The following is a 26,027-nucleotide window of genomic DNA, read 5'->3' as shown; positions in this document are numbered from 1 at the left end:
GGTGAAAAACCAGCAAGGGAGGCTGAGAAAGAGTGATGGATGAGGCAAGAGGAAAACCAAGAATGAGGAATCCTGGAAGACAGGTAAAGAGAGTGTTTCAGGGAGGAGGGCATGGTCTGCAGTGTCAAATGCTGCTACTGGGTCAAGTAAGAATTGACCTTTGGATTTAACACTGAGGAACTCATTGATGACCTCAAAAAGAGTATTGTAGGACAGTGGTTGTAGAAAAAAATCAGACCAGAGGCAGTTTAAGAGAGAATGGGAGTTGAGGAATTCAAGATACCAAACAAGAAAATTCTTTCCAGGATTTTTTTTTACTATAGAGGGAACAAAGAGCTAGTGTAGGTAGTAGAGTATCTGAAGTTAAGAGAAATGTTTGGTTATGACGGGGAAAATAACGGCATGTTAGTATACTGAAGGGGATGAGCTTGTAGCGGGAAAACTTGATGATCTGGTGCAAGAGAGGGGAATTGTTGGAGCAATGTCATTCGGCAGCCAAGGTGGGATGGAATCTATGCACATGTGGAGAGATTGGCTTTAGAAGAATGGTACCTACTAAACATAAAAATGTACACAAGATTTGGCCCTTGATCCATTTTTGGAACTCTGTCCTATACGAATAAGAGCATTACTACATAGAAAATAAGATAAATGTTGTAGCATTGGGGGGGGGCACTAAACAAACAAACTGAAGATACACTGGTAGAAAAATGGTCGATTATATACGATACAACATACAAGAGAACATAGTGAATCTACTTAAGGACAAATTTTAGTACCTATCTACTATACTAGAGGGCATTCATCATCATACATTAAGAGAAAAAGGCAAGTGGCAGAATTATGTGTACGGAATGGTGCCATTTTTGTTTCAAAAACAAATTCAATATGTACTTTGCTGTTTGTAAGCATCTGTGTGAATGCAGAAAATGGTGTTGAACAACCCCAAGGTGTTAAAATGATTTGAGACAGGGTAGGAATAGAGTGTGTTACTCAGAAGCTGTGTGACAAAGAAGTCATGGGTTACGCTTTTTTCTACCCCAAAGTGCCCACTCCTTAAACACATAATTAAAGTGTACCAGAGTAATCGCTTCTTTCCCTATACTCTCATTGCATTCTGTAGAAATAATCGCACTATGTCAGAAATGATTGTGTATTTGTCTGTTCATTACATGTAAAGTCTCTGTGAGCAGGGAGTTCTCTGCTTTTTTTAAAAGAAGTCTTTTTATCTGCAATAACTCAAGATGGTAAGATGCTTCAAATAGTTTTTGAATAAGGGAATGAAATTAAATGGAATTGTATAAAATGGAATATGCCTGACCTTAAACTAGTCGACTCTATTCTATGCTCTTTTAGATATGACATAATAAACACACATCTGCACTTAGAACCCCTAGTATCTGACCTGGACAAGATGACCTGGGGGATTTTCTGTAGTCATCCCTGAACTTCTCTGCATTCTCATTTTTAGATTATCAAGAAGGAGGGAAATGGAATTTTTGTTCCTATTATTGGCTATTTAGCTCTGTATCAACTAAGTAGTTGGAAAAGAGCACAGAGGAAAAAGTTGAACTACTTTATTGCTATTTTTAGATATTAAATTGACTAAATGATTTGAAATTTTTTCTAAAAAGACTCTCCTCAATGTCATACCTGATCATTAAAAATTATTACAACCTCTCATAAAATTCTACTTTTATAACAGGCTCTCCATTCAGTACAACAGATCTGAAACACCGAGGTATGTAAGTCCAACTAGACCAGTAGAAACAGCAGCCACAGAGCCCTTCAAACAAATACCTCAAGGAGTATCTCTGGCTCAACAAACCAACGGCAGTAGCACACATCATCAGGTGAGTCCGAAGGGGAAAAGAACAATTAAGGCACAATTAACGGATGAAGTTTAGCTTTGAGGGGACTCTTCCCAAGTCTACATCCTAAAGGGAAGCTGTATTCAACTTTGATATTTTTAAATTACTCCAGTGTCCGTAGATACTAAGTCTCTGCCCGAAACTTTTAAATATAGCTTACTTACAGACAAGGCTTTCTTCTGCCCACAATACCTTAACTTGACTCTTCACTATCTAAGATTCGATGTAATTAAAAAGTAGGGAAAAAGAGAAAATTAGTTCATCCGTACATAAAGAAAACGTTCAGGAATTTTCAAAGGAAAGAGATGAGAGAGGAAAGTGAAAGAAACATAAGAGGGAAGAAACTTTTTTTAAAAATCCCAGTGAAATTTTTGTCATCAAAGGAATTAGAAATGCTGCTTTTTTGTTGTTTTTTTAAGCATACAGTCTGCAACTCCTTTATCATGTTTTCAATCAGTTGTTGACTTGCCCTCCCATGTGCAACTCCACTTGTAGGTGTCCCTTCATCATTGTAATCAGTACAGTCAGATCCTAAGGGAGGTCTTCAAAATATGATCATCTGTGATGTTTTCCAATCATCAAAGAGAAATTAGAGTTCTCATACTGCAGTTGTTCCTGGTAGAAGTGTGAAGAGGAGAGTAAGTCTTGTGACCACCCAGGAATGAGCAGCCTATGCGCTGCCTCTGGGTGAGGTTTTTCAGGTCTGTGTGCGTTTTCATCAGCAGCTCATGCAGCTGCACCACTCAGACACCCCTCACTCACATCCAAGAACGCCTCTGGCTGGAGTGCCGGGCAGAGAGCAGGAGTTACATGTGCGGGGACAAATGAAGAGCTGCTCCATTTCCTGCTTCAAATAAAAGAAGAAAAAAAGCCATTTTCACAATGCGACAGTTTGTTTCACTTTAACATTGCTTTGTTCTGAGGCAAGAAATTTAAAAGAGGTTTTGCTTTCCCTCCTTTATTTCACTTTCTTTTTACTCCCTGTCACCTCTTTCTCATTTTTAAAGTTGCTACAGCCTATCTTTTGTATGTAATACATTTCTTTCTTTGATTAAAAAGAAAAACATTTTTAATTATACAAATAAGACCTGAATCTGTTGGCCTTAAAGAAAGTTAAAATATTACAGTAAGGGTAAAGTCCTTTTCAGCCATAATTCCCAGCCCACATCTGGTCCCGAGTTTTCCAGAGGTAATCTCTTTGGGGTATATCTTTGCAGACCTTATACTATGCATCCAAATATTCAAATATTCGTACGTGTGTGTGCCCAAAGAGGGCAAATTGTTAGTATCTATTAAACTTAAAACCTGGGAACCTTGCACATGTATGCACAAGGAGGCATGTACCACTTTGTTCATTGCAACATTGCTTATAGTTCTGAAAAGTTGAAAATAGCTTAGTGTCCTTCCATTGCAAATGACTAAATAAACCATGGTATCTAGTCTCTGGGTATACCATGGTAGGTCCATATGTGCTAACCTGAAATGCTTCTCAGTTGCATAACAATATGTACCATATGATAACATTGATATTAATGATGTAAAGCTCACTGATTCAAAGTGATCTATGCTAGGCATGTAGAAACTGTTTGAATATTTGAATGAAGAGGCAGGCAGGCACTGGTCACTCAGAAGGGCCACAAAGAGCATGTAACAACCAGAGAATGTGACTGCAAGTCTGTAGCTCACTTTTTCTCCCTTCCCTACTCTCTTCCTCTTGTAGGCTGTCCCTATGGAAGAATGTTCTCAAGGTGGCCAGTCCCTCTTCAGATCATTTGTAGGGAGGAGAAAAGGCCACAGAGTAAAGCCACAGCTGCTTATAAATGTAGAGTAATGAAATCCAACCTCCCATTCAGATGAGTGGGTGCCACGGGCTGGTAAATGGTGCCCCAGGAGCCTGGGCCAGGCTGGGTCAGGTCAGGACTTGCTCTTGGGGTGCAATTCAGGAACCAGACTGTGATTTGAGAGATAAGGTTTGGTGAGAAAATCCTAAATGAGAACTGAGCTGATCATTATTAACTCAAAGAGACTTGGTGAATGCAAAGAGTAGTGATGAGTCCCAGTACACAAGCAATGGAAAGATAAGAAACTCTCAGTAGACGGTGGAAGGTAGAAGTGAAAGATTTCTTGAACCAAGAGAAATAAAATAACCCAACTGCTTTTTGCAGATGCCTTTAGAGAAGGAGACGTTCTGAGCAGCAGCCTAACTCGGGCAAAAGACTACTGTGACTTTTTTTTTTTTTTTTTTGCGGTACGCGGGCCTCTCACTGCTGTGGCCTCTCCCGTTGTGGAGCACAGGCTCCGGATGCGCAGGCTCAGCGGCCATGGCTCACGGGCCCAGCCGCTCCGCGGCATGTGGGATCTTCCTGGACCGGGGCACGAACCTGTGTCCCCTGCATCGGCAGGCGGACTCTCAACCACAGTGCCACCAGGGAAGTCCACCAGTCACTTTTTTTTTTTTTTTTTTTTTTTGCGGTACGCAGGCCTCTCACTGTTGTGGCCTCTCCCGTTGCGGAGCACAGGCTCCGGACATGCAGGCTCAGCGGCCATGGCCCACGGGCCCAGCCGCTCCGTGGCATGTGGGATCTTCCCGAACCGGGGCACGAACCCGCGTCCCCTGCATCGGCAGGCGGACTCTCAACCACTGTGCCACCAGGGAAGCCCCACCAGTCACTTTTTGAAAAAGAAATTTTTTTGAAATATCATTATCATGTTATTATGAATTTTTAGGAATATGGGTTAAATTCAACCCAAAAACTTATTTTCTCTATTTCTCGCTTCTCTAGACCATAGTCAGCATTAGGAATGAACTGTGGAGGACTCACGAATCCATTAATGCTCTCCATAGGGACAGAAGGTAGGAACCATGTGTGGACAAATACTAACAGCAGAGACACATCAATAGCATTTTGCTTCGCTTTTAGAGGAAGAAATTCTACAAAGTTTTTACAGTGCTCTTTCTTTCTCTTTAATTTGGAAGACATTCCTTAAACAGAGAAATGCTATGATTCCAGTATGAAGGTAAAAGGGGGCTTTGACTCTATTTGAGTAGTTAAGTATAACTAAAACCACCCAGATAATTACATTAAGTTTGGGGTTTTGATTGAGTGATTTTATTCCTTGAAATTTGGTTAAGCATTTTCAGTGAAGTATTGTGTGTGTCTTATGGCTTCTAAAATAAATCAGTACATTTCTCCAACAGTATCTAACTTTCTCGAAGATTTACTAGGCTGGCTGGAAACTGTCTACCATCTTATTGTGTCTCAAAGGATTAATTATTCCTTTAAAAAAATTATTTATTTATTTGGCTGTGCCGAGTCTTAGTTGCAGCAAGCGGGATCTTTAGTTGTGGTATGCAGGATCTTTTAGTTGCAACATGCAGGATCTAGTTCCCTGACCAGGGATGGAACCCAGGCCCCCTGCACTGGGAGCGCAGAGCCTTAACCACTGGACCACCAGGGAAGTCCCAGGACTAATCACCCCTTGAGTTCCTGTATCATGTTGTCATTCCTTTAGAAGACAAAATTCCTGGCTCCTCAATAAGAAGGTCCCCCTGAGGGAAGACCTTTGTTTGCAGGCACAATGCTTGGTATCTAGTAGATGCTCAATAAATTAATGAGTAAATATATACTAATAAATATGTATTAAAATAAAAATAGGTCATCAATAAATTTACCGAGCATCTAATATATATGTGTATGTATGTGTGTATATATATATATATATATATATATGATGAGATGTGCTTCATAATGCAAAGGTATGAAAGGTAACAAACATTTTAAAATTCTGTGATAACTCATGAAAAGAAGCTTAATAACACTTTTAAAGTAATTTAATAATAATTTAAATGTTAAAAACAATTTTGATCTTTTTCATGGTATAAGAAAAATAAATTAGAAATAAAATTAAGGAAAATAGTATAGGAATAAAAAGGCAATTTTGAAACTTAAAATGTAGAAATAAAAAGGAAATTTTGAAATTTAATTCTTTAAAACTTAATTCTTAAAATAATTACTTCAAACAATTATTTTAAACTAGATGATTCCCTTATATATAATTCATACCCACTACATACACCATTGGCCTCCTAGTAAGATATTTATCAACACAAAGAATACCAGTGTGAGCCTGATTAGTGACTAAAATCTATGTCTAGGCTTTATCCTTGTTCCTGTCTGCCCCATTATTTTTATCAATGATTTGGTTAAAATAGTAGAGAGCATGCTTCTCAAATGTGTATGACATGATACCAAACGGCATAGATAATAAGCTAAATGACAGTCTTGAATCACTAAGATATCATAGTCTGGAATAGTGGGACAATTAATAAAGACCAAATTTTAAAAGATTACATGCAAATCCTACAATTATAGGCCCAGGTTCACAACAAATAGCATGGAAAGACCTGACATATATAGTCAACTGTAAGTTTAATTACAGCCCACAATTTGTCACTGATGATTTAAAAAGCAATGCAGTCTCAGACTACATTACAAGAAAGAGTATCATTCAATTATTAGTTATCTATTTATTACTCTATGCTAGGTGCTGATCAAGAAAAGTAATGTTCCACTGCTCTGTGTGCGATTAACTCGCCTGGTGAATTAACTTGCCTTTGTGTTTATTTGAAGACCTGGTACATGGGAGATTCAAGCTCCTTAGCTCCAAGAAGTAGAACTGCATATAAAGATGTAAAAGTTTGGAAAGACAGATTTCAGATCATTTGAAAGGAATTATTTCTCAAATAATCTAAACTGTTTTGTTAACAGTGGATATTTACCTTGAAAGTATGGGGCTCCCAGTTGCTGGAAATATTGGCATTGGGTAAATCATGTTCACTGGAGACTCTCCGAGGATTTCTCCATTAAAACAAACAAACAAACAAAAAATAGAGTAGAAAAGAGCTGCACTTCTCATAGGACTTCCCCTACTTTCACCTGGATTGTGGAAGGATGGGAACGCATGTCTTCTAGATGTTCAAACATGGTGGATGGCCCAGAAAGGAGGAAGGGGATGTGGGTGATAGACAGCATGGGAGAAAGATAAACTGACGTCACTACTGGTCATAACAAGCACAACACTCTAAGTATAGAAAATACTGTCTAGAGAGGCCTTCTGAGAATGTTTCTTTGTTGTCTGCTATATAAAATCCCTGGGCTGACTCCTTTCTGAAAAGTCCATCATAAAGAAGTGCTTGAAACTCCAATTACAATCAAGGATTTTAGAATCAGACTCCTCTTTCACCTGTGTGGTTGCCTGGAAGTTTGAGAGCCATCTTTTAGAGCTGCCTGCTTTGGATAGGAGCCCCAGCTAAATTCCAAGACCTCTCCAAGATCTGTGGCAATTAAGAATTTCAAAGGCTCTCACATTGAGAAATGTTGTTGCATTTCCTACCAGGGAGCCCATTTCTACAACTTCCACAAATATGACCACAGCACTGGTCAAAGAATAAGACTGTACTTTAGAAAGCCAATTTTCACTGTATACATACACTGTAACAGGAACTAGTTTAGGCCTGGGCCTGGGGATATGGCAAGAAGCAAAACAGAAAAAAAGTTGCCAGAATAAAGAGACAATAAACAATTAGTAATAGAGTAAGTAAGATATAAGTAAAATAACAAGTAAAACAGGTAGCATGTCATATAAAGTGACTGTGCAGTAGTCTGAAGGCTCAAGACTAAGTCAAAATCTAAGATCGCGTCATGTTCTGTAGCAATTAGACATGGCAAAAATCCATGGAGACAAGGAGATGGGAAGGACTAGGGAAGGAAATGGGAGGTGATGGAGGCGAGGTTAGGAGTTCTGGTTTGCAGTTTCAAGTAGAGCAGTGAGGGAGAGGCTCACTGAGAATATGATGGTGACCAAAGACTTAAAGATGAGGGGATGAGCTGGGCGAGAACCTGAGGGAAGGAGGCATTGGGGGCCAAAAGAGCCAACTCTGAGGGCAGAACATGCCCAGTGTGTTCGAAGAGTTGCCAGAGGCTCTGTGTGGCTGAAGGACAGACAGTGAGTAAAAGAAAGCAGAGATGAGGTCAGGGAGGGAAGCGGAGGGTCTTGGCCATTTTGTTCAGCTTTGGCTGCCTCTATAAGGACTTTGGTTTATTCTAAATAAGGAGGGGAACATTGGAGGGCTTTGAGCAGAGGAGTAACATGATCTGATTTATGGGTTTTCTTTGTGGTTCTTTTCTTTAAATTTTTAAAGATTTTGTTTTTTTGGATGTGGACCGTTTTTAAAGTCTTTATTGAATTTTTTTACAATATTGCTTATTTTATGTTTTGGGTTTTTGGCCGCGAGGCATGTGGGATCTTAGCTCACTGACCAGGGATTGAACCCGTGTCCCCTGCATTGGAAGGCGAAGTCTTAACCACTGGACCTCCAGGGAAGTCCCCTGCCTTATGTTTTAAAAGAATTGCCCTGACTACTTGGTTCATTCTGAAACCAGTGAACAACTAGACTTAGGAAGTGAAACCAAAACCCACAATTCACAAATTGCATCATTGTTCCCTCCCTGTGGTCTTGGTCGGGTTTTAGGTATTTAGCCATGACATGTATGCTATCATTCTAAATGGAGTGTTTCTGGACAAAAGGATAATGAATAAAGTCAATATTCGCATGTAAGGAGCTGCTGAAAGTATGCTGTCAAAAGTAATCCATAACATGCATGATGAGTTTTTGAAAACACCTCTAAAACCAATGAAATTCTTGGGGGAATTGTGTATATAATAGACACGAAGGACAGCTGTACATGGTGAACAAACAGTTTAAAGCAGGATTGATCAATGTTAGGTAATAGTCGAGGCGCAGGCTACTCTGGCATCTTCTCCCAGAGAGGACCCAGGGTACATCTCGCTAAGGCTCTTGCATCTTGCTGTGCTGATCTCTTGCCCTTCCAACCCACTCAGACCTGTCCTCTTTGCAGGCTCCTTAAAAAACAGTTAAACCAATACAAAGACAAGTTGCAAGCCATATATGCCTGCCAGGAAGAAAAAAGTTGCAGATTTGAAACAAAGATTCACGAACTCACAACCAACCAGGACAGTCTGTGGACGAAGCTACAGCTAATGGGACAGAATCTACAGGTATAGAATGTGGGAGACACTGGCCATCTGGGCCCTCTGGAAGTCTGACCTAGAATCTTCTGGCTGAGGGTCGGCTGCAGCCTGAGGCTTTGCACCTCACTCTGATCAGCCTCTTCCCTTTCCCTCTTCTCTCCATACCCTGACCAGCTCCCCTTTTCATCAGCCAGACGATATCTTCCACTTTTGCGAAGGAAGTGCCATTGGGAGAGAACAGCATCGGTACCATTTAGAAACAATAGACCTGGGGCAAAGGGGTTCTTTATAGCATTGAGCCTTAAACTTTTAGTCTCAGCATCCCTTTTAGAGACTTATAATTTTTTGAGGATCCCAAGGAGCTTCTGTGGGTTATATCTATTGCTGTTTACCCTAATCAAAATTAAAACTGATAGTGGTTTTAAAATAAATTTATTAACTAATTTGAAAATGCAAATAATAAATCCATTATATATGGAACATTTTTAAATAGTAATTATTTATATATATTTAATGAGAAGACTGGCATTGTTTTACGTTTTTTACAAATCTCTTTAATGGCTGGCTTCAGAAAAGACAGCTACATTTTTCCTAACTGCTTCAGCATTTGATCTGTTGCAAGATGTTCTGGCTGAAGAATATGAAAACATATGGCCTCACACAGATTTGCAGTTGAAAAAGAGAGGAGTATTTTAACAGCCTTTTCAGATAATTGGAGACCTTCTTTGATACTACACCAAAACATGATCAATGATTGTTTTTTAAAGGATGGTTGCAATATTGAATCTGAAACCATATCTCTTTCACACCGTGTTTCATTAAAATACAATATTCTGTTGTGCTTTTTGAATGAATCTTCTATCCAGGCATGATTTTATACCATCATACACTGGTCATTTGGAAGTTCACCGAGCTATGCCGAACTTCCTAATGGTCACCCATTTCATTATACAAGAGTTTTAAAAATTATTTAAAAATCATATTCATTAATACTACCATGAATCTCATCAGAAAAGTCTTTAAGAATTGGAAAGCAATCAAGCTCATGGTAGTGGATGCAAGTTTTCCAAAATTCTAATTTTTGCTTAAAAGCTCAACTGTTAAAATTGGCAACACATATCATTGTTTTCCTTACTGTCACAGACTCACTTCATTCATTTTTGAAAAAATGTTTGCCAAATAACCATCTAATTCTTTTGCACAAGAGGCAACTTTTATATTTCAGTAAACATAAGAAGTGTTTTATGCATACTTCCCATTTCATCACATATAATATTAAGAAGACATGTGCTACTAAGAAAAATAAGAATTTTTGCTACACCTTCAAGAATAGTCTTTTTTTTCTTTTTTATCGAAGTATAATTGATTTACAATGTTGTGTTAGTTTCAGGTGTACAGCAAAGTGATTCAGTTATACATAAATACATGTATTCTTTTTCAGATTCTTTTCCATATAGGTTATTATGAGATATTGAATATAGTTCCCTGTGCTATACAGTAGGCCCTTGCTGTTTCTCTATTTTATTTACAGTCGTGTGTATCTCCTAATTTATCCCTCCCCCCCCTTCCCCTTTGGTAACCATAAGATTGTTTTCTATGTCTGTGAGTCTGTTTCTGTTTTGTAAATAAGTTCATTTGTATCATTTTTTTTTAGATTCCACATATAAATGATGTCATATGACATTTGTCTTTCTCTGACTTCACCTAGCATAATCATCCCTAGGTCCATCCATGTTGCTGCAAATGGCATTATTTCATTCTTTTGATGGCTGAGTAATATTCCATTGTGTATATATACCACATCTTCTTTATCCATTCACCTGCATCAAGGATATTCTTAAGAGGAGCTGCCTTTTTTTTTAACTGCAAGTGCACGATGGTAAGAATACCATCACTACTAGCACTGCTTGGTGATGTTGCCTTGATGTGCGGTAAACACCAACAACTTTAGCTTTACTTACTCTTGATTTTGCACCATCAGTGCAAATGTCAACACCACGAAGAGGCAAATAACCTCTAAGTGTTATTGTGAAAATAATTTTGACCTCATGGACCCCTGAAAGGGTCTCGGGGACCTCCAGGAGTCTGTGGACCACATCTTGAGGGCTGTGCTTTGTAGAGAGCACACCCCCCAGATATTATTCCTATGACTTATTATGAAACCCCTCACAACATACCTACCTAAATGGATCATTATGAATGTTCTATTGTCATACTTTTTAGCTATCAATCCAAGATATCCTGACATTTCCAGATATTCCTTATGATATTTTTAGAACCTGAGCTTTCAGAACCTAGCGTTTTCCCAAATTCCTTGTGATTATTCTCTGTGATGTTTTAGAATCTGAGCTGTTCTACCTTTAGGTTGACATTGAATTAACAGCATAAAATAAAATTAATATCAATGTATTTAGAGACAAAAAAAATCTTGCATTAAAATGTCCTATTGGAATATTAAAATTTAATGCATAATGAAAAAGTAAGATAAATGTTCATTTCTTCATAAATAAAGTTTTCTTTACCCAGGCAGTGTTGCAGCCCCTTCATCCTTCATCTTCCTGGCAAAATATGGTTGCCAAGCGTGACCATGGAAATGGTGAAGAAAGTTTTCAGAGGGGAGGAGAGTCTTCCCAGATCAAGGATGCCACTGAGGATGGTTCAGAAGAGGAAACACTTCCTAAGTCCACTGTGACTGATGGAAGTTACCAAGGTCCAGCACATGCAGAACATGTTCTACCAAACTCAGAATCACCAGAGGCCATTTTGCAGCCAAGGTCAACGCAGAGCATCAGGGCACGAAGCCAAGCACAAAAGACCTCGAAAGAAATCTTTAGTTCCCTACCCAGTTCCCAGGAAGGACTGCTGCAGGACGCCTCCCAAATTGCTCCTGCTGAAATGAACAGTCCTGCCCTGGCACCTGTGGAAAGGAAAGGGGCAGTTAACATCCAGGAGGGAAAGGATGAGCTGGAGGAAGAGGAACTGCAGGAATTGTTGTCAAAACTCATGGATGCCTTCACTCTAGAAATGCCTTCAGGTAAGATTTTACACAATCACTAGAGATAGTGATGGCCACGGAGTTAGGCTGCCTTTTAAAACACTTGATTCTATAGCTCTGTACTAGCCCTACAGCTACGATTCATCTAGTGGGTAACAGAGTTGTGAGTCTTTTGGACATTAGTAATCTCTCTGAACTTGATTTCTAGTGTTGCCTAATTGATGGGGTTATTGTGAGAATTAAAAGTGATAAGCCATATGAAGTTTTAGTATAGCACCTGGCACATACCAAGAATTCAATAAATACCTATTATTTTGTTATTGCAATTGTTATTATCAATAGTACTAAAACATGTATAACTGTGCAGCCTGATGTTACCATTTAAAAATGGGATAAGAATGATGCTGTCTTTCTAGATAATTGATTAAGGTCTCTGTATGATTCATAATACCATCATCATCATCACCTTCATAAGTTATGTCTCACTGTTAAACCTAAAGGCTCTTTTTATTAATACTTCTTTATTATAGCTATCCTGTTTTACAGTGACATTGTCTTATTTATAGAGTATTTTTTCATCTTAATATATCTATATCTGTATCCATTTCTTTTTAAGAAAGTGTAAGATCTTTTATGTTGGAGTGATCATATAGAGACTGGTGATAAAACAAGGATAACATTCTCATGCATTTCTGCATCAAAGAAGGCCTTCCCAAAATATTTCTGAGTTGGTGTATTAGATTGCTAGGACTGCCATAATGAAGTATCACAGATCGGGTGGTTTAAACAATTAAAAAATTTTTTTTCTCACGCTCCTGGAGGCTGGAAGTCTGAGATCAAGGTGTCAGCAGTGTTGGTGTCTTCTGAGGCCTCTCTCCTTGGGCTGTAGATGGCTGTCTTCTCCTTGTGTTTTCATACCATTTTCCCTCTGTGCATGTCCCTATCCAAATTTCCTCTTCTTATAAGGACACTACTCATATTGGTTTAGGATCCAGCCACATAAACTCCATTTCATTTAATTAACTCTTTAAAGACTCTATCTCCAAATATAGTCACATTTGGAGTTACTGGGAGTGGGACTTCAGTATATGAATTTGGGGAGGGAGACACAATTCAGCCCATAATAGTTGGTGAGCTATAAAATGGGAACATGATAATGTCAGTTATATATTGAACTTGCTAGAGCCAAGTCAATGAAGTAATTACTTGGTGATTCTAAAAATATCTACTGTGAAGAGAGTTGGAATTATAATCCTATATTAGAGAAAACAAGATCACAAAGATACCAGAAGCATGCTCAGGCTGCCTGAGACAAAGACTGGATGAGAACTCCCTGTGCCTGATTCTTGGGCCAACACAAGATTCCACCCACTTATTTCCATCTAAACATCAGTGGGGTCATGATGAGTATTCAAAGCAAAGTCAATATCCACTTGACCTTTTTAGGAAAATTTCACATAAAAATTTGACTTTTATTTTAGAAACTATTTTAGGATTTCACATATTCATCTCATTTTTATTTTTTGTTTCTCCAATTGAGTTTATGAAAGCTGTTGATTTTTAAAATATTGTATTGGGTCAGCCCTCACAAATGTAGCAGGCTATATTGTACATTTCAGATTCCTAATAGACTAGGTCTACTACACATATTTGGGAGACAATATCCCAGCACTGCATGCAGTTTGTTACCTAAAAGATCCATGCATATTTTAAGTAACTTTATCAAGGTCTATACATATAAATGTATCTGTATCTATATATATACCCATCATTATATCATTTAAAGGGAAATCATGAAAAGGCAAAGTTTATTTTTAAATTCAGATAATGCAATAATGTATAAAGATGCAGTTAGCATTATCCAATCTTGTAGATAATATAAAAAATATATTCTCAAAATATATATATATTCTCAAAAATATATATAAAAAATATATTCTATTTAAATTGTAAATGCTTCCATTTACAATTTAAATAGAACCATTGAGATGTTTCTGTAGGTAGCATGCATTATTATACAAAAGTGCTTATGATATTAGCAGGGAAGTGCATCTTTCCCTTTTTGTTATTATACTGCATTGTGTACTTTGTGATAATTCAGTGAGTACTAATTGACAAGATTTAAATTTATAGTTATTTCTTTTATATCAGTTTTATTTCTTTGAGGCCTTTAAGCATAGGATCTATGTTCATCTTCATGGCTAATATCTACATTTATTAAACATTGCCATTCTTCACGCAAATATTTCTTACTAAGTTTGTATCCTTATTCAATCAGGTATTGAATATGATTCTGTTTGTAAACTCTACTTAGCCACTGGCAATATGGATTATAAAAATACACCCCATAATTTATGCATGCTTATCAAAATCACAGCAAACGTAATCAGAGACAGAAGCGTGATAGCCACATATATGAAGATGTGGAAAGGCAAACAAACTAAATTAAGGTATTGGTCATTTTTGTTTTATTTCTATCTCTGTTACAGATGCATCAGATAACAGCAGGAAGTTTCTAATCGTTTTACTGCCCCATTTTTTATTTTTTAATTTGAGAATTGTTGGAAAAATTAGAAAGATCTAATGTTTGTAATATACTAAGATTTGCTCAGACTGTCAACCTATTCACCCAGTGTGTGATTATCCTAGTAGCTGACTAGCTTTTTGAATTGGAGCTTTGCTAAGGAGTCAACACATTTTGGAAATTAAGATGAACTTTATATGACTTAAGACTTAATAAGACGAAAACGGCAAAGCATGATGGTCAGTTTGGGGGCAGTTGCTGACATTAACTGAATAGAGTCTTTCAATATCAAGATCTAGGATAATAGGATCTCAGGAGACTCTGAGAGCTTAATGGAAAAGAGAAAGTGTGTAGAAGGGGTTCCCCAAACCTCTTTAAATTCCACATGTTGGACTGAAAATCAGTAGCAAACATTTTGTTCAAATTTGCAGTAAAGGAATTAGATTTGGAAGAACATCTAACACTACTTGCTTCTGTGGTGACAAAAAAAAAAAAACAACTTAATGCTCTAGTTTTACTTTCTCATTAAATTATTTTCTTTCCCTTTCTGAGTGAAATTTCCTACTTATATCTCTGAAATTCTTTCCCCAGCTTCTCTTCCATCCCTCTTTGCCATCCGTTTACCACAGTAGGTTTCAAGGATGAGAAGGGAAGGTGAGGGAGTGATGATGGGATTAGCAGGGCATGGTTGAGGGTGGGGATGTGGAAGAATTATTCCTGTTCCTTTCTTCCCCACCTGCAACCATCATCTAAACTATTATTTTAAATAATCAGAAGATAAAGTTTGGACTTTAGCAGGTTATAGAAAAAGAAAGAGCAGTGCTTTAGCAACCACAGGTAAGAGAAGTTCAACACTGGATCTTTATCTCACCTATTTAGAAGGTAGACTTCTCAAATGCTGCCTGGGAATCCTAAGGATATATACTGAACGCTTAGTGAATCTTTCTCTCTCTGATATATATATGTATATATATATACACTCACATATATATATGAAAAAGTAGAAGTAATTTTTCTTGATGGGAAAAGATACACAAGAGTTCCAGCATTAAGCTCCATGAAGGTAGAAAAAAATGTCTAGTTGGTTCATCCTTCATTCATTCATTCATTCATCAAATAGTCATCAAGATTTAGTTATGTGCCAAGAGCTGTGCTTGCCGCTGGGCATTCATTTTGAAAGGGGTAAATTTATGTTTTTAAACCACTTTGTCATTGTGTAGAAAGTGACTTGGAGAAGGACAGGTGGTGGCGGCTTGGACTTGGTAGATTGTCATACACTTATTGCTATAAGGAAAGCTGGGAAAGCTGAGATGGAGGGAGGTCAGCAAATCAAGAATTCTGTTTTGAACACATTAAGTGTGAATTGCTTGGAGACATCCAGATGGAAATAGCAGAATGACAGTCAACATGTACAATCTGGAGCTCCAGGTCTTAGTCCAGAGTAAATATTCAATACATATTGGTTTGCTTCATTAATTATTATTGTAAGGAAGACATGGACTCAGTATTTCAATTGCCAGAAGAGTAATCATAGAGCAGTTAATCTAATACTTTTAAACCTCTATACCCATCATTCTGATAGCCTTCTCTCACATCCCAAGTTCATTCAGAGACCAGATAGATTGTTAACTACATTCAAGTGAATTATTCTCTGATCGTGATTTCCTCTGGACTGTTGATTTCACAGGTTTGTCTATCTAACATCTCACTAGGCCTCTGACTATACGCTATATTAATTCAGTCCCTATATGTATGGAATTCCAAGTTCATGCCAAGCAACATGCTTGGTGTTAGGTGCATATCTTTGGCTAGTTTTAACATTTCAAGGGACTAGAGCTTAAAAATAAAACAACCAAAAAAGAACAGATGTATGAAATGAATTATTGCTTCTCTATTTCTTTATTGTATTTAAAGTTTTTAGAACTGTGGGCTGAGGAATAGAATATCCTAAAATAAGTTTGCCTCTGGACAAAGTTTTTTATTCAGGCAATAAAATATTATTTATTCAAGGTCCTTGTAGCTCTGGGGCAGTGTTAGAGAACAGACATTAAAACGACATGAACCCTCTCTTATGTTCAACAGAAAACAGCACAGATGGAGCCATAATAAATCATGTAACTAAAGTGTATAACAAACTATTATACAAACAATACTATACAGCATGCTCATTGTAAAATTAAAATGCCTAAGTGCACGTGTTTTTCAAAAATGAATTCATCATCATGTCCTTCACTCCCGGCCACCTGTTTCTCAGAGGTAAAAAATGTTGGCAGTTTAGTGAGTTTTTCCTTCAGACTTTTTTCTTTGCATATATGTGTCTTTACTTTCTCAACATAAGTTAGGTTGTGCTTGTTTTGCTTTTTCCACTTGACAAAATATCTTAGACATTGGGCAGTGTGATTTTTTAAGTGCTGCATAATATCCCAGGGTATAAATATACCATAATTTATTTATTGGTGTGTAATTCAGTTGCTCCCAATTTTTTATTATCATAAGAATGTTTCGGTGAGTATTCTTATAGCATATATCTTTGTACTCATATGTAAATATCTCTGTAGGATCAATTCTTAGAAATGGAACTTTTAGCTTAAAAATTATGTGTATCCAACTTTTGGTTAATAACTGCCAAATTGTAGAGCTTTCTACAACACAATTCCTATTACAATAGGTCATAGGGGACCACTCAAACCATTAATCAGTAACTATAGAGCAGAGGTCTCAGAGCATCTTCCCTAGGCCAGCAGCATCCGTATCAGCTGGGAACTTATGAGAAGCACAATTTCTTGGGCCCCATCCCTGATGTATTATGGTAGTCAGAGTTCTCCAGAGCAACCGAACAAACAGGATGTATATATAGATATAGGATGAGATTCACTTTAAGGAATTGGCCCACATAATTATGGAGGCTAGCGAGTCTAAAGATCAGTAGTCAGCAAGCTGGAGGCTCAGAGGAGCCAATGTGTAGTTCCAATGGAAAAGCAGGCAGGCTCGAGCCGTAGAAAGAGCTGATATTTCCTTCTGAGTCCAAAGGCAGAAGAAAACATGTCTCGCCTGGAATACAGTAAGGCGGAAGGAATTCTCTTACTCAGACTTTTTGTTCTATTCAAGCCTTCAGTTGATTGGACAAGGTCCATCCCATTAGGGAGGGCAATCTGCTTTTACTCTGTCTACCAATTCAAAGGTTAACCTCATCCAGAAACACCTTCACAGACACACCAAGAATAATGTTTGAACAAATATCTGGACACCACAGTCTAATCAAATTGACACATCAAATTAACCATCATGTATTCTGAATCAGAACTCTGAGGGTGGGACCTAGTAATGTATTTTAACACTGTCCAGATGAGTTTAACATACACCAGAGTCTGAAAACCACTGCTCTAGACTGGGCTTTCTGGCTACTCAGATTCGTGCTTGAAGTTATGGGAAAATGCTCTTTAAGAACCCACAACTTGGGCTTCCCTGGTGGCGCAGTGGTTGAGAGTCCGCCTGCCGATGCTGGGGACACAGGTTCGCACCCCGGTCCGCGAGGATCCCACGTGCTGCCGAGCAGCTGGGCCCGTGAGCCATGGCCGCTAGGCCTGTGCGTCCAGAGCCTGTGCTCCGCAGCAGGAGAGGCCACAACAGTGAGAGGCCCGCGTACCGCAAAAAAAAAAAAAAGAACCCACAACTTGGTTGAATTGGTAATTGATCATGGTAAATGATACCCATCTCATTTGCAAGCTAGCTTAGAGAAAGGCATTGCCATCAGGAACTGCAGAGAGATGGATTTTATTTCTTCTCTGTGCTAGAGCTTTATTAAGATCAGCTTGAGAACCTACAGGTGCTTTCTCTGAAGGACTTTCCTGTTTGTTGTTTTCAGACCTGCAATCTTCAGTAAATATGGACCTGTATTGTGGAGCTGAGCGAGTATGCAGGGCCTTCTCTGCCCTTGTTGATCAGATCACTTTGCCCAACTTGAAGTGAAAAAGAGTCCAGACTTGTGGTGATGACGAAACGTGTTTTCAAAATCTGTACTAAAAGAACTAAACCTTCTACCTCTTTCTCAATAGTCTGGCATGAAGCATGAAGAAAATTTTATTTTTTAATGTCTCTACACATGTGTCTTTGTTCTTCAGAGTAAAGCCTTGGGAATGAGGAGTGATAGAGGAAAATGGAAAGAAGGAGCCAAGTCAAATCCAGATGTGCTGCATTTCCAATAGAGGCCCTTTCTTTGAATACATTGGTAGTAATATTCAAGTGTGTGATCTACAGGAATTCATGCAACTATCTTCTTCAATATCTGAATTACCGAGTTGATGACCTAATATTCTATCTAGATGCTCCTGCTGGAGAATAGGCTTGGCAAAGAACTAAATACACACACACACACACACACACACACACACACACACACACATATGTGCATATCAGACACACACTTGAGTGCATGCAGATCTGGTGAGATCTGAATGAACTCTGTGGATTGTACCAATGTCAATCTTCTGGTTGTGTTATTGTACTATAGTTATGCAAGATGTTACTATGAAGGGAAACTGGATGAAGGGTATACAGGATGTCTCTGTATTATCTCTTACAACGTATATGAATCAGCAATTATCTCAAAATAAATTTATTTTAAAAACATGGATGTTTCTCACTAAACCCCCACATTCATTGAATTTGGCCAAAGTACTTGTGTGTCTCCATCCTCTGTATGTATGGCTAGGGTATAGATGCTTAATAATGTCCAAAGTAGTAGCTAACATTTTTTGACTGTGAGAGCACTTAGCTTCTAAGCCCCATGTATGTATTAATACTAATTTAAACCTCACAACAAACCTGGTAAGTAGATATCTCTTTTTATGAGACAACTGAGGCGCAAAGAGGGTCAGTAACTTGTCCAAAGTCATTTGGTCACTACTTGACAAAGTTGAGATTCGAACCCAGCTCTTAAGCCTGTATTCTAACCACTGCTTACACTTTCTCTAAATAAATATTGTTATGGTTCCATTGTTTCACCTGTTTTCTTGATGTGCAGTCCATATTACATTCAGAGAGGCTCTGGGCTCTTATTTATATGATCCATAACTTCTAGTAATGTTTCCAGAGTGAAATAATGTCCAACTGGGTAGGATTAAGACTAGGTTACACCTGTTCAGTCTCATCCTAATCTTTTTGAATTTGTTTTTCAGCCTATCATGAATTTTTTATTTTGGTTTTGTTGTTCAACATATTCACTCTCCTTCTTACTTCATTCCAGCTTGTTCCTTACAAGTTTGTTAAGTATGCCCCAGAGCACTGGTCAGCAAACTACAGCCCATAGGCCAAATCTGCCCACTGCCAGTTTTGTGCAGGCTGTGAAATTATTACATTTAAAAAATAATAATTGAGAAAATCAGATGAGGAGTAATATCTTGTAACAGTTGAAAATGACATGGAGTCAAATTTTAGTGTCCGCGAGCAAAGATTTAAAATTGGAACACCGCCGTGCTCATGTATTTACATATTATCTACAGCTGCTTTAATTCTACAAAGACAGAACTGATCAGTTGCGCCAGAGACTGGATGGCCCACAAAGCATCAGAAAAAATTGGCAGCCCCCGTTGTGTAGTACCAAGGTGTGGGAGGAGCAAGGGGCAGGCATCTCTTCAGCGATTTATAAGAGGTAATGAGTTTATATAATAGTTTTTAAGAATATGATGCAAGACATTAGAGAAAGTAGTACAGAAGCAAAACCATGAGCCTCTGTAGAAATGATAGTCAGAGTGGCAGCTTTTAATGTGCTTATTCTTCTAATCAAGTTAACACTGAGGCTGGACCCCCTCCCCAGTTCCTGCCCCAGACTTGCTTCCCCTATTGTTAAGATTTGGCTAATCTTCAGATGCATCTGTGTCTTCTAATAAGAACCCTTTGGATAAGATTTTTCACTTAAGGAGGGCCATAAACCTTCAGTGAAAACACTTACTGAGGCTTCCTTTGGACCTGGGAAAAGCAAGTGAAATGCTAACATATCTGAAATTCAAACTGGTTGTCAACCATCAATTATAATAGAATGATTGGAGAGATGAGCGTAATTAGAGATAAAAATAGCATTGTGTCTGGAACTCAAATATATTTGTTAATTGGACTTCTTTGCTATGAACCTCATTCAAGCCTGGTCATTTTGAGAGCAAATATTTTTATGGGTTCTTTTCTCATAATGCTGTTCGTTTGATTTTTACTTTTCTTTTCAATGTAAAGTGTAACCAGTTATAACCTTAATATTTAATCCAATAGAAAATATGCTAACTGAGAAAAAATTTATACCTACTGCTATTTTATTAGAGTTTGGATTACCATTAATGGTAACATTAAATATTGAAATAAAAAGACTCCAATAACATTACTTGGGGTCGAGAGCTTTTATTCATTTTGTTTCTATTAGAAGAATGCTTTATTCACCAGTTTCGTGTTTTGTTTTTTGCTTCACTCAGTTCAAAATATTCAAAAATATTCTTTCAAACAAAATTCAAGTAACTACCACCAATAACTGGTAATTAATAAATATAGTCTCTTATTGGCCTGTGCATAAACAATCCAGTGGTTAATATTTCAAAGTCATGCAGTGTATTCAAGTTAAATGTGTGGCACTCTAGTTCATTAACAATGTCAAGCATCCCAAAACAATGATCAAGATGGATACAAAGAATCTGAGTAGCACGATCCCCTACTCATCTTTGGAAGTTGTTTTAACTGTTTCAGACAGTGGGATGACCTGGCAATAATGTTGCCATTTGAAGGAACATGCTAGCAGCCTAAAAGAATGAAACTAAGTACTCAGAGAACGTGGCTTAAGCATCTCTGGATGCTCCCACCATTTCAAGTAAATAAACGATCAGTAGTCGAGAAAAAATATATATATATATTTAAATTCCAAGATGTGCATTAGCTCTGAGGTTTGATTTATTTTCTCTTTATTTCCAGGCTACTGGTCACTTTTCCAATGAACTTAGACCCACTCCTATGTACATGCATGTTTATCAAGCCTTCAATCAACTCTTTCTTCTTTAGGGAAGGGATTCTTGGTTGCTGAGGATATACACCTGAAAGTAGAGAAAAGCAACTCGTCATTAGGTCACCAAATTATTTTCAGGCTAATTAAGTATCAATGACTTGGTTTTTAAAAGAATGGTTGCTGTTTCTGCCATTCGGCTATTAATATTCTGTATAGATTTTTTGCAGAGGTGTATTTGAAATTTTTATTTATGCAAAACTTTGTGTCCTATGAAGTTTAATTATATAATATGAATTAAGTAGATTATAATAAATACATTTCCTATTTGATTAATATGTATTAAAATATATTTTTCTGACTAAAAAAGTAAAAAATTGTCATCATATAATTTTAATATAAAAATATAAAGAAAAATGTTTAAACCACCCATAATATAATCTTCCAGAGAGAACCATAGTTTTACACATACATACTTTATACCATAATTTAGTTTACCATTACCCTATTATGGGACATTTAGATTATTTCCAATTTTCTGTTGCTATAAATAATATTGCAGTGAAAAGCCTTATACTGCAAAATTGGCTACAGCTCTGAATGATTCTTTAGAATAGATTTCTAGATTGGTAATTTCTGAATATGTTGCTTACAAAATTTCTCAGAGTGAGTAAAGTAGAAAGTCAAGCATTTGTGAATCTAACTTATATTTCTGAAGCATTGTTTTCTCTTCTGCTTAATGTTTAAAAAATAAGCATTATGAACATTTGCCGGCTAGTTATACACTGACTGCAAACATCATCAAATTATAAATCTAAATTTTAACTTTCATGTCACGGAGGAAAGCAAAGACTCACAATTTTTCTAGACCGTCCAAACTGCCAGGTTCAGGCAGGTAAGTTTTTCTGTTCCTCTCAGGGGCAGAGCAAGATTTGTTGAAGGAAGAGATCATCATTTTTGACACAAACAAGGATATACTTCAAAATCCTTTCATTTGTATTAAAGCCTTTACTAACCCTTGTGTTAACCTCAACTCTGTTATTTTCTATCTGGGAGATATTATCAGCCTACTCTTTTCCTAAATCAATTTCTCTCTCTCTCTCTCTCTCTCTCTCTCTGCCTTCACAGAATCCATCATAATTTAGTAGTGAAGCCTGGGTATATCCTCTTCAGCCTTCTGAACATTTTGGCACTCAGTTGTTAGCTTGTATCTTTCTAGACAAAATAACAATGCTCTTTTGAGTCTTCTCAAACGATGATATCTTTGGCCCTCAGAATTTTTGGAATTCTCATTTCTGGATCACCTCTGTTTCTGCTTATTAAAGTTATAAACCACCACAATGTCTAGGTCATCACTCAGCTCGGTAAGCTGTCCTTGGAGTAAGGCTCTTCCGGATTCTTTCTGTAGTTAAATCCACGCTTTTCATACATTTATTGTTTATAGAATCACAGAACTTCAGAACACAGAATGTGAAGAGGCTTTAAGGGCCTTCTAATTCTTCCCATATCCCTCGTTTTCAGATGAAGAAACTGAGAGCTAAATAAGTCAATTAACTTGCCCAAGGTTACGCAGCTATTTGATAACTCTTGTTTACATAGTTGCTGACTCAATATTAACAAATATATTAACATACAAAGTTATATAGGAGTTTTGTGTTTTTAATAAGGCGTGATTCATTGCAACATTTCTCAAGTGAATTTAAACTATTTAACTTGAAGACATCAAAATAGCAAGAACCTTTCCAGGTATTATGTAGACACTTATTTTAGTGTTTCTCTTCTGCTCTGATGATGTGATTTCCCTGAGAACTATGGAGACAAACACCTCTTCACCCTCACCCCCATCCCAACCTAGTAGAATATTAATTCCCCAGGGACAAAAGAAAAAATTAGTGAAGAATCTGTGCAGGTACATCCAGGGCCCAGTTGAGCCACTAGAGATTCAATCAAGCCTCTTGAGATGATATCTCGATGTTCCTGAAACTAACTTTCAGACAGGGTGTCTTCTTGACCCAAGACCCTCTTTGACTGATTATACAATACAAATGGAAAGTCTTATTTCCTGGTCTGCAACAATTATGTCAAACATTAAAATAACTTCAATAAAGTGAAATGTTTACCCCTAATATTTGCAAAGCAACTCCTAGTAAAGTTTGCAGACCAGCTGGGTCAATAGCAACTCTGTAGCAAGATGAAGGAAGTGACTTCCAAGCTGAAGACAAATCTACTTTTTTTTTTTGAAAAAAGAAGATAGAAATGCCATGTTGAATGCCATGTTGAAGTATGCTCAGAAAATTACATGTAGTCTCAGACTATTATAGTAGCCTGTTGCAAGCAAGCAAACTGAAAGCTGTTTTTGAGATTATATATATATGTAATTTTAATATACAATTAAATTATTTAATTTAATTAATTATAATATATAATTATAGATAATTATTTTCCTGTTAAGTTGAACACAAACATTATTTTCATTTATTCTATAGATACTTAAAGTGCAAAGTGAGTGCAAAATACAAAACAAGAAATAGTGGTAGTAATTTGAGTACCACTGTTAAGTAGAGTAAGAATGGAAAAAAAAAAAAAGAATGGAAAAAAGAGCCTACAGTGCAGATGAAGAAAATATACAGTCCTTACTGATGCTGATGCCTGGGAAGCCTCTGTTCAAAATATTTTTAAAATATTGGTAACCAACATTTAAAGATAGTCATTTTGTATTTCTGCTTTAGAAGCTAAACTGCTAAAAGAATATTTCCTCTAAAAAATGAAATTGGTTTAAGTGACAATAACACTTGCCAAATTAATAACTTTATCTATAAATAATTGCAGTGGATTATCTGGCTTTATGGATCAGCTAATAATATTTTTTGTTACTGAGGTTAAAACAAACTAGATATTTAAAGGTTCTACAATATCTTGGGAAAAGATTGATCTATAACTATTACTGTTAATTGCTATTTTAATAGATGTTTTACAGAAACATATAACAGTTCTCACAATCAAATGTACAATTGCAAAAATTATTTATGCTTCAGTTTTCCACTAGTGCATAAATAGTTACTACCACCCAAACAGCCCTTGCTGCAAGCTTTAGAAGCACATTGGTTGAAACAACACCAAAAAAGGAACAAAAACAGTATGAATAAGGCTGTTATTCTCAGCTTACAGTGATTTATTCACCCTCCTTCTAATTCTATAAAGGATATTCTAGTGCCCCTGGAGAAGACTGCATTTGAATACCATATTTACTTCAGTGAAAAATCTCTAAATTTGTAGGAAGTTCCAGATTTCTAAAAATTAATTACTCAGTTTGCTGGAAGTTAATTACTTATTTGCAATTTGTTCCAAAAAACAAGGAAGAGTGAATTTGCAAGCCAGCTGATTTTTCTACCATTTATCCATCAGCTAAGTAAGTACATCTCAAGGAGTCCTTCCCATTTACATGAAAGCAATTAGTTTTTGTTTCTGTTTTTGTTTTTCTATTTAAAAGGGGCAAGAGCCTTCCCCAGGCTTATATTCAAATCTTCCCAATTCCATAGCAAGCGAACACAGGTTGTGACTACCATTGTTCAGCCTTACTGAAAAAAATAATATTAATTTGGGGGCATCCCTTTATACCTTGATATTGTATTTTAGGGATCATGTCTTTTCCTACTTGTCTTTCTGATTCTTCTTTGCTGCTGTTGAAGTATGAAGATGAGGACAATATGTTGATAAAAACAGCTACTGCAAATTACAAAAGGAAGTGCTATCTATCTTCCTATCACTTGCGTACTCTTTGGGCTCACCCCTGAGGAGGCTATGTGTGGCAATGGATTGCCCTAAAGCCACTTCCCTCTTCCTCACAATTCAGCACATTCACACTTGATTGATCCTTTCAAAAGACATGGGACCTGGGGTTGACCACCTTTTTTTCTCCCTGCGTGCTGTGGATGCACTGCTGAGATCTTCTCTTCCTCTCCAGCCAATTGCCTCCTTCCTAAGCCATGGTTTCTGGAGAGGACACAGTCCACATAGATGTCCCAGAAGAGTTGGGCCAGATCCCAAAACAATGCCCCATGCTGCAAGTTCTCAGATGACTTCAGGTAGATCATAAAATCCCAGAAATCTGAAACAGTGTTGGAAATTTGAGGCTTCCACATTTCTAGGAGGAGTACCGAGGAAGATTCCCAGCACTGAGGATCAGCTTGGTTAAGAGCCAGCAGATCTGTCTGGCTGTGACAGAAGAAAGGAGACACACAGCATATTCCCACAATGAGCAGGGAGCAGGTGAGACTCAAGTGGCGGTAGATCCCTCCTCTGTTCCCAGGATTGGCCATGGCCTTGAAACTGTGCAAGATGGAAATATTTCATATGAGTTCCTGCTTGTGCTCCACTCAGTAAAGAAAATAATTATGCCTTTAAGAACTTTGGTGCCAGCAAAGGAAACATACCGTCATCTCTGGGAAAAGTCTTATCCTACCTCCCATCTCACAAGCCCCATTCTATCTAAAATGATGCACTGTCAGGCCAGGTAGTACAAAACCAAGATGCTTAGATTAAGAAAGATTTATTCCTAAGATGTGCTCTTTTGTAAGATAAATAAGCAAACTTGTTTTTCCCTAGTAC

At 37.4% G+C, this 26,027-nt stretch overlaps 2 protein-coding genes across 2 annotated transcripts in view; one reads left to right on the top strand and one right to left on the bottom strand.

Annotated features, from left to right (window-relative positions):
* Positions 1 to 18,412, top strand: part of DYTN (dystrotelin) — a gene marked incomplete at both ends in the record, with an annotated part of 51,130 nt that extends 32,718 nt beyond the window's left edge. Inside the window, 3 exons of the mRNA XM_082841590.1 lie at positions 8,792 to 8,951; positions 11,451 to 11,958; positions 18,309 to 18,412. Coding sequence (XP_082697716.1) covers positions 8,792 to 8,951; positions 11,451 to 11,958; positions 18,309 to 18,412 — 772 coding nt within the window. The remainder of the gene's footprint in view (positions 1 to 8,791; positions 8,952 to 11,450; positions 11,959 to 18,308) is intronic.
* Positions 18,413 to 21,370: 2,958 nt separating this feature from the next.
* FAM237A (family with sequence similarity 237 member A) lies at positions 21,371 to 25,738 on the bottom strand (the record flags this gene model as incomplete). The annotated part of the gene is made up of 2 exons (XM_082841105.1): positions 21,371 to 21,510; positions 25,327 to 25,738. 2 exons carry the CDS (start codon positions 25,736 to 25,738, stop codon positions 21,371 to 21,373), a joined length of 552 nt encoding a protein of 183 aa, XP_082697231.1.
* Between the last annotated feature and the right edge of the window lie 289 nt (positions 25,739 to 26,027).

Source organism: Leucopleurus acutus (assembly GCF_964270905.1).
Source record: "Leucopleurus acutus genome assembly, chromosome: 6".
NCBI classification, from domain to species: Eukaryota; Metazoa; Chordata; class Mammalia; order Artiodactyla; family Delphinidae; genus Leucopleurus; species Leucopleurus acutus.
The sequence above is the reverse complement of the archived record's forward strand: the minus strand, read 5'-3'. Positions and strand labels throughout refer to the sequence as shown.